At 38.7% G+C, this 10,000-nt stretch overlaps 1 protein-coding gene across 1 annotated transcript in view; it reads left to right on the forward strand.

Annotated features, from left to right (window-relative positions):
• The window catches only part of grh (grainy head), a 465,101-nt gene that overhangs the window by 453,727 nt on the left and 1,374 nt on the right, over positions 1-10,000 (forward strand). The window contains exons 12-14 of the mRNA XM_076201048.1: positions 2,307-2,637; positions 3,815-3,879; positions 4,522-10,000. The exon at positions 4,522-10,000 is cut by the window's right edge and continues 1,374 nt beyond it. Coding sequence (XP_076057163.1) covers positions 2,307-2,637; positions 3,815-3,879; positions 4,522-4,657 — 532 coding nt within the window. The 3' untranslated portion in view covers positions 4,658-10,000. The remainder of the gene's footprint in view (positions 1-2,306; positions 2,638-3,814; positions 3,880-4,521) is intronic.

The following is a 10,000-nucleotide window of genomic DNA, read 5'->3' on the forward strand; positions in this document are numbered from 1 at the left end:
TTTTATATCACCCACTCTATTGTTCGTACATTTGTTGGTGGCTATGTACAGAGCTTCTACGATTTTTCTTTGCCTTTTGCTAAGATTATTATGCAGAATACTCGCTTGATCCCATTTAGGTAGATGTCCTTCTTCGTCTACCTAAATGGGATCAAGCGAGTATTCTGCATAATAATCTTAGCAAAAGGCAAAGAAAAATCGTAGAAGCTCTGTACATAGCCACCAACAAATGTACGAACAGTAGAGTGGGTGATATAAAATTATCGGAGACAATAGCACGGCAAGCAGCAAAGGAGTGGAAGAAAACGGGACGAATGATCACCAGAGGCATCCCACGGAGTGTCAGTACGATCAACGCACGAGAGTTAGAGCCTCCTTGAACTTAGACCTTTCCTAGTTCATTACCCACACATTTTTTGCATTTAATGCCAGTATTTTCTGTTGTGTAATATTCTTTTTGAAGAAGCACCATAGTGCGAAACTAGTTAAAGAATAAACTCTCGTTCTATTTGTGTGTTTTCCCTTCTGCCTCTCTCATATATATATACATATATATATATATATATATGTGTGTGTGTGTGTGTGTGTGTGTGTGTGTGTGTGTGTGTGTGTGTGTGTGTGTGTGTGTGTGTGTGTGTGTGTGTGTGTATGTATATGTATATGTATATGTATATGTACATGTATATATATGCACACACACACACAGAGCGGGTTAGGTGAGGGATAATATTGCTTTCGAGTACAATTTTGAAACGGCTTTTTTTTTTCTTACCTGTGCTTTTCAAAATGCTTCACGTTTCGTTTTCACAATCGATCTTCCATCCTTGATGAAGTCACTTCTACTCAAGGCCCTATCCACTCAATCCTCTAGCTCTATCTCCATTCTCACTTTCTCATCTCATTTTCTTACCAACATTTTTGTCACCACACGCTCGCTCCCTCCCTGTCTATTCCCTCTTTATTTCCACTATTTCAATCCTCCATGACGTGCATCTTATCTGCTTGGATTGATGTGATCAAATATGAGCTGCTTTGCATCTTCTATCCTCCAGAAACATCTACTAACAATCAACTTAACCCAAGCTATCAGTCACACATTTTCTGATAATTTACATAATATAAGTTTGGCTCCTTCCATACTTTCTTAACCTGTGCATGATTCTAGGATATTTCATGATTTCCGCATTTCCCTTCCTTATGATCTAGCAGAATAAGGAATCAGATGCATTTTGTACGTGTAAGCATGTTACAGGCATTTTTTATATGTATATGGACATTTCTTTTCTTTTTACTTTTAAATGGAGCAAGGAGATAAAGACTATAGGGAGATGAAACTGGGAGGAGTTGGATAGGGGACAGGGAAAAAGGAGTGGGGCTGGGTGGAGTATAGGGTATCGTATTACATTGCTGATGTTTAGAACTTCTATCCTTGAGACAATTTCACGCATAAGAGCAGTTGCAGAGGTGATACAGGAGGGATTCATAAAAGTCTGACGGCATGACATCTATGCAGTCAGTCCCCTACCCGAAACCAGGGGGGGGGGGGTTAGGAGTATTAGAAGGGCAGATGAAAGAAATGAAGGGACAATAGGTGGATAATAAAGTTGACATTAGTATGTTTTCCTTTTCTTTCTCTTTTTAGTATTATTTTCAATATATGTATCATATCTGATGTAAAAGATAGTTATTGACTTTCATTGTACCTCATAATTTTCTTAAATATTTTTTTCGAGGGTGTTAGAGGTGTGTGTACATATAGCTAAAATACAATTACTAATCTAGATCCTAATTTGTACTTTCAATGCAATCCAGGAGGCTGAGGAGTGAGTATTGATCAGTATCTATAGATTATCAAATCACTAGAAACAGACAAGTATCCTTTCCATTTTCTTCTAGATCACCTTCATAGACTTAAACATAGTATATGACTTGGTAGCATCCTGTTCGCATGGTGCATTTTGAATCACTTAATATATCTAGAAGCAGACTATTATCTAATGCAGTTTAGTCCAGTCCTAGGCATACATACACCTGGGTTTTTATAACATCATTCAAAGGAATAAAAGAAAATATATAAAGCCTGTAAAATATTTATAACATTTGATGAAATATACCACCTCACCCGAGTTCAATTGATCGTAAAAGAAGTCAAGAATGGCTACAATAGGCAAAAAAAAAAAAATAGATAAGCAAATAAATAAATAAATGAATATGGCGTGGGGATACGTAAAGAGAAGGCACAGAAGTCTCTCCAATTGGTTATACAAATAACTCCTCACCGTGTCCTTCCCCATTTTTCTTTTAAGTAGTCCGGACCCTATACAAGGCCACAGCTCTCATCCGGGACGGGTAACACCTCCATCACGCGACCAGCACGTGATGCAAGACCAATGGCGAACCGCGCTCACTCGTGACTCTGGTTTTTGCAGTGACGCGCGCAAGGATCTGGCCACGACACAGCTTGCGAATGGGAGCCTGGACAGTCCGATGGCTGAAGTGTTCACTCATGTGCACAAGAGGTCCCGACTTACACCTCCTTTGAGCGAGAGGGTCATGCTCTATGTTCGCCAGGATAACGAGGAGCTCTACACGCCCCTCCACCTTGTCCCACCCTCTACGATTGGACTCATGAAGGCCGTAAGTATGGTTACATAGGATAACATAAACATCTCTCTCTCTCTCTCTCTCTCTCTCTCTCTCTCTCTCTCTCTCTCTCTCTCTGTATATATATATATATATGTATGTATATATATACATACACACACACACACACACACACACACACACACACACACACACACACACACACACAACTATATATATATATATATATATATATATATATATATATATATATATATATATATATGTATATATGTATATATATATATAGTCAGATTGAGGTAGTCCAGTATCCCTTGGCATGTAGTTCCACACTCTTTGAAATATAATTGCCTAACTACAAGGAACAGACTAACACCCCTTGTCATATATAGTAGGTATATACCTACTCGGAGCAAATTTCTCCAGAACCCCGGATAAGCTACTTCAATATTCCCAGCCAGTACCATAGAGAACTTACTTTACTTTACACTGAGGGTGTTAGCATACCCTGAGAGGGCTAGCCAGACGTGTACACACGGGCAGTAGTCTGTTACACGAGAGAAGTGTGTCAGGGATAAACTAGCAGTATTTGTCGTGAAACTGATGGGATTTAACGTGGATCAATCTATCTTGAATTTGATCAAGTTAATCTATGATGCAATTCATTTTCGTGTTTTCTGTTGCTTGTAGCATGTATGGCCTCCGATAAACTTTATCAACATTATCATTTATCAGTTTCAGAAGTGTAACTGTCCCTCATTTCAAAGCTGTGTGAGATAAGACCAAAGTTGGTTTCAGTACTTATGAATTTGTATTACGATAAGTCAGCCAGTAACTTTATTTGTAATAGCATTCATAAACAAATCCCACCCTCCCATGATATTTTGACACAAATTTCAAGCTAATTCAGTTAGAATTTGCTTCTGTTACCATCAAGATAATTACCATTACTACTAGTGGTGTTCATATAGTAAAAATTCTAACATTAATGGCAATAATAATACTGTTATTGTTGTAACTACTGCTGTTACTCTTACTATAAATATCACTATTATAATTTCGATCCTCATTATCAATATAAACATTACCTTTACCGTTAATTTTGTTATTATTCTTATCATGGTCATTATTTTATTCTTATTTTCTTTTTTAGTACTAATATGACTGATGCGTATTTCAAATGTGTGTAACTATGATTATTCTCTTTCAGATTGAACTAAAGTACAAAATCCCCATGTCAAGTATCAAAAACATTTACAGGAAAAACAGAATCGGGTAAGTGAAGGTTTTTATTCTATTGTTAAAGTCCCATTATTAAGGATTTTGATTTCATTGGTGCGACCTCTTAAGGGCGTTGATACTCACAGCCTTTGTGTTAACAAAACACCAAACGGATCAGGGCCTCAATGATCAGCAGCTCAGTGTGAACGAAGTCTTTATTAGTATATATATATATATATATATATATATATATATATATATATATATATATATATATATATATATATATATATATATATTAAGTTTACGGTCCTGACATCCGCCAGGTCCTCAACCTTGCGGGGTCCGGACCTTCGCTCATCGTTTGTCTAGTAAAGACATCGTCCTCACAAGGTCCTTTCCCTGCCTCACTTATCACCCAAGGAAGAAAGGTCGCCGTATAAATGAAACGGCTGAGCTTACTGTGGATGTGCTGTGCCTTGCTACATTACTTCTAAACCGGGTAATGGGCGGGAGTCAGGGATGGTCTTTCATCCATGAGGATCTAAGATCAAATGAAAAGAAATGGGTGAATGGATAGGAGTGGGCTGGGTAGGGCTGGGTGCATGACTTGGCTATCTACCTCACTTATAAGGGGAAAATGCCTTTTGTGTATACAAGTAAATACATACTAAGATTCTTTTGCTATACTTTCAGCATCATGGCGAAAGTGGACGATGACATGCTTCGAATGTATTGCAATGAGGACACCTTCTTGATGGAGATCCAGCCGAGAGACGCCGATGCCTATGACCTTACGCTTATCGAACTCGGCTCTGGGCCGGAGCACTGATCGGGGACAAGAGGACGTCAAGAAGAGACAAAATAATATTAAAAAAAATTAAGAGCTCATCACTAAAGATTGTCGTTGTGTTTAATTTTGCTCTTCTACTGATGTTGTTACTTTTTTATTTTTGTCTATTTACAACCTGTAGTGCATTGCATTCTATTATTCTTTTCTATTTCATAATTTCCCTTTGTCTCTTTAGTTTTCTGTGGATGAGTAATGATCTCTGTGTCATCAGTTCCAAACAAAACCCACAAATAAGTTTCCATGATCACTTTAACCAGATTATCAATTTTGGTCTCTTTCTTTCTATGTGCAGTAATTGTGTCGCTTTAAAATTTCATACACGGAGACATATTGACTCCAGACCCGCTCTCGAATTTCACCTCTTCTCTTCTTGAAGGATTGAACTAGAGATCGCAAAGTTTATTTTGAGCGTGTCCAGCCCTTACCTAAATGGTTCTCTCCTGTTACATAGACATAAACAGGTGTTCTTCTATTTGAAAGATCGAAGTAGAGATCGCAAAGTTTGTCTTAAGCGAGTCCAGTCCCGACCTGGAAGGTCCTGTTACATAGACATAAACAGGTGATCTTCTATTTGAAAGATCGAAGTAGAGATCGCAAACTTTGTCTTAAGCGAGTCCAGTCCAAACCTGGAAGGTTCCTGTTACACAGGCACAAAAAGGTGATCTTCTGTTTGAAAGATCAAACTAGAGATCAGAAACTTTGTTTTAAGCGAGTCCAGCCCCAACCTGGAAGGTCCTGTTACACAAACATATACAGGTAATTCAATTTGCAGCACAAGTGAATAGATACTTTGTATAAACACAGACAGAAATGGACAATCTTCGTTCCTTTATTTTGAAGGAAAAACAAATCATTATCGTGTACAATTTCAGATCAAAACCCATTCAGGAATTCTAACCTTTTGTGGTCTGCAATCCAGGTAGATCTAGCCTCTTATTTTTCTCAAACCAGACAGGTCTATTCTTGTGACCCACAATTCAGATAGGTTTAATATGTTGTGGTCCGTAATCCAGGAAAGATCTAGATTTTTATTGTCAAACCAGACTGGTCCCTATTGTGGTGCAATTCATATAAGTAAAGTCTCGCATGGACAGCAATTAAGTCCGCAACTCATGTAACTCATTTTTTGACGCTCTTGATAGCTCATGATACCTGTTCCAGTATTCCTAAAATCTCAGTTGCTCTTAAAGGACGATACGTTGCGTCTCCTGGTAAGAATACCTAAGGGAAATGCTCTATTTGGAGTCTTGTCAACATTTCCTGAGTAAAAGAAAGAGAATTAATTTTTTGAAGAGCGCGTTCATTGCTGCACTGAAAAAAAAAAAAAAACACGCGACAATCTTTACTGACATTTTACCAAACACACACAATATTTTATTAGACATCAAAATAGGTTTTAGTTGCTTTCCTTTTTTTAATGACAAATTGATACAACCGTGATAGAATAGGCGCGCGTTGTCGTTACAAAACATGGTGTCGAGTCCAGATATAGTAGGTTATTTTTATATTCAACCATTGTCAAATACTAGTACATACCTAAGCAGTGGTTACTAAAAAGAATCCAAAATAAGCATAGAAAATGTGCGGAAGACAAAGAAAAGGAAATGGGACCACAATGCTTCGGTCGCAGGTCTTTTGTTTTCTGTTTGATGCCCAAGATGAGGAGGGGCTCTGGACGTTGGGAGACAAGTGCCATACGTGAGATATTCGTGTTCACGATAGAGTTCCGAGCCAGTGCCACTTTCCCAGGAGATCAAGAGTCGAGGGAACCAACTCTCCAATGACCCAAGTTACCATAGGCAATGATCGTTATGTTCGTTGTTTGGAAGAACATGCGCGTCAGAAGATACAGTTCATGGCATCAATAATCAAAGTTTCTAATGGTTGTAGTCATGCACCACGACGAAAAGGTGCATGTTGGAGGTTTGCCTTGTGCATGAACGCAAAGACAGGAGATGATAGATATGTTCACTGCGCAGAAGAACACAAGTCATGCACCGTGATGAAACCAGTGCTTGATGGAGTTTGCCACTTGAATTAACATTAAAATCTATTACATAGATATATATACTCTGTATATTTAGTATAATATATATCTACATATATATATATACATTTATTCCATTTTCAATAAAGTGGATTGATTCATGATGCGACCTTCTGCATGCACGAAATATGATGTCACAGACGTAGCATAACATCAGACCACAAAGCAAATGACGTCATGGTTATGACTTACGTAACCTGGTTGGTTCATGACCAAAGAGGAAGACGTTGAAGCTGTTCATTATGTTCCAAGCAATATTGTAGACGATGTTTGTAGAGTTCATTTCTTGTGGGAGCAGCTGTATCCAGTAGGTTCAATCTCGCTATGTACTGACTGAACTTTGAAGCCCTGTCGTCTTCAATAAATAAAAACCCCTAAAAAGACAAGAAAGCAAAATCCCACACTTTGTCTACATAGAGTTTGCAATGGAAATAAGGAATGAAACAACCGGGATACTAACATACTCAAGAAAAAGGGTATCCTCCCTCCCCCGCTCTCGGCTTGTATCCGGGAAGAACAGGATGACCCCTTTCCAATCCCCCCATACTCTCTCCATGCTCCCCACCAGCCCAGAAATATGACCACACCCGTCGTACCCTCGAGTCTTGATTCCTGGAGATGAAGCCTAGCTAATGGTTCAGCCTTGATTTCTAGTTTGCTAGGATAGTTATATCATAGGGACACTTTCCAGCACGTTTTTATGTGACTTGGCATCTGTCGTCGATGAACACAAGAAGCCTAGTTTACTATTCTTTAAATATTGATGTCATATTCGAAGTAAAAGACTATAGTTGTAGTTCTGCTAATTCGTTCTTTCTTCTTTCTAAACTTCTTTGCTCGATGCACTCAAAATTCTTTCCCACCTCTTCTTTTTTATTTTTTGTTTTCGTTTGTCCTTGAGTAGAAAAAAAAAATAAAAGAAAGATTGATCTCATACTCGTTTTTCATGGAATGGGATTTTATGTTGATTAGCATTATGTGATATCTCTGCACTGCACCCGGTAATTGCTCCGAGACCCCTTCGTGATGATTGATGATGATGACGATAATGACGTTGACGACGATGACGACGACAATCCTGATGACAAAGACGACGACGACGACAACGATTCGATGATAATGATAAAATCAAGTTTAGTTGGGTTTGGTTCGTCATCCGTACGCTGCCAACGGCTTGACCTGTAATGACCTGTTCCAAGCTCCTTCCTGACTCCTAATGACCAGCATCATCCCATTGTTAACAAGGAAGTGACCAATTATCACTTGTTCAGGAGTGTCTACCTTTTCCAGCCTGGGAGTGACAAAGTTGGCCTGAGGTCACAACTTCGTAGGACAGGAATCAGATGAGGTCAGCTCTGGTCACGTCATGTCAGGTCAGGTCAAGTCCGGTACCTCTTCATTCCTCGTAGACTCAAAGTCTGTAGCTGTACAAGACATTAAAAAGAGTATATACAACACACTTTGTAGGATCGAAGCCTGCTTCGAATATAAAGTGTTATATCACTTATTGTGAGATAACAAAAGAGCATCTCAATCTCTTACGTGAAACCGAATTTTCTCTTAATACAAAATAGGCTTAGTGATTTTTAACATATAAATATTGCTTTAATTATTTGTGGTTTGCCTACTATATTCTTCTTTCATTTAGGTTTAAGTGTACGTTTGTGAATCAAGTTTAAAACTTTACACCATGTCTATGCAAAAGTTCAATGCTTTTATAGTTTTATTGGATATCATTTACGATATTCTGGAGCAAGTGAAGGAGTAGGAGTTTTTTGTAAATATGGTAAGGATGTACGTCCTAAGATATAAGTACAGTGTTATTATATTCTTTTTTCTCTCTCACTCTTATCTCTGCTTCTACATCTCGGTTGTGGGGTGCCATGTCTATACTTGTTTCTCTTGTCTGTGAGAAGTGGTGCCACAATGCTACACCCCTTGGATGCCTCTGAGTAAGACATAATGACATCAGCGTCTCTTGGGAGACCGCTTCCAAGAATCCTGGGAAGTAATGGGCGGGTGGGTGGGTAGGCAGGTGGGTAGGGTTAAAGACCATCTTGAATCAAGGGAAAGAAAGCAAGGGAGAGAGAGAGAGTGAGAGAGAGAAAGAAATGAGGATTTCGTTTTTTGGGAGGTAGAGGAGAATATAAGAGGAGGTAAAGGAAGCTCAGTTGAGTTAGATATTTTGAGATATCAAAGAGTTGGGTGATGAGAGTGCTTAAGAGCACAGAGAGATGAGGATAATTCTCAATAAGGGTACGTTTAAACTTGTCCTTTGTGGTAATGTCTAAAACTAAACTTCAACTCTTGAGATGATAAGTATGGATATATTGGGGACATAAGGAACACAAAAAATGAGAACAATAGAGTATTTTCAAGAAAGAATGGAACTATAGAAAGAATACAAAGAAATACTTGTTAGAAGATACGTGGATATTAAAAATTTATTATCTTTCTTTGACTTGGAAGTCAGAGTCCACATCAACTTTATCATCACGATTACGATTAAGGCGCTACTGCGTCAAGTTACAGAAACTTTCTCCCATGATTCTCCAAAATTCAGATACCTCTCATATTCGGAAAAAAAAAAGCGTCTTTCCAACATGTCCCCGATATAAGGAAGCGCTTCCAGTACCCGGAACGTTCTAGATTTCGGGATTTTCTGTTCCGAATTGTGGAGATTTACTGATTTTTCAGAGGTTTCCGTTGGAGAGAACTATCTGTATATAGTTCCCAGGACCAATTTACAACTACGTAAAACTAAAATGAAACTTATGGAGTAAACCATGATACTGAATTGGTTAAGCGCAGACTACTGGATTAAGCACGAAAGGAGAGTATTAGGTCAACTTGAGAGGAAAAAGGGGCCGAGGTTGGAAATAGTGCCATATTTTCTTGATAAAAGTATTCACACAGACACGCACACGCGCACACACACACACACACACACACACACACAAACACACACACACACACACACACACACACACACACACACACACACACACAAAACACACACACACACAAACACACACACACACACACACACACACACACACACAAAACACACACACACACACACACACACACACACACACACACACACACACACACACACACACACACACACACACACACACACACACACACACACACACACACACACACACACACACACACACACACACATACACACAAACACACACATGCACACACAAACACATAAACAAACTATGATTATAGCTTATTATGTCATATTTAATCATGCATGTCTC

Source organism: Oratosquilla oratoria, chromosome 17 (genome assembly GCF_046742065.1).
Source record: "Oratosquilla oratoria isolate Oo_2021 chromosome 17, ASM4674206v1, whole genome shotgun sequence".
NCBI classification, from domain to species: domain Eukaryota; kingdom Metazoa; phylum Arthropoda; class Malacostraca; order Stomatopoda; family Squillidae; genus Oratosquilla; species Oratosquilla oratoria.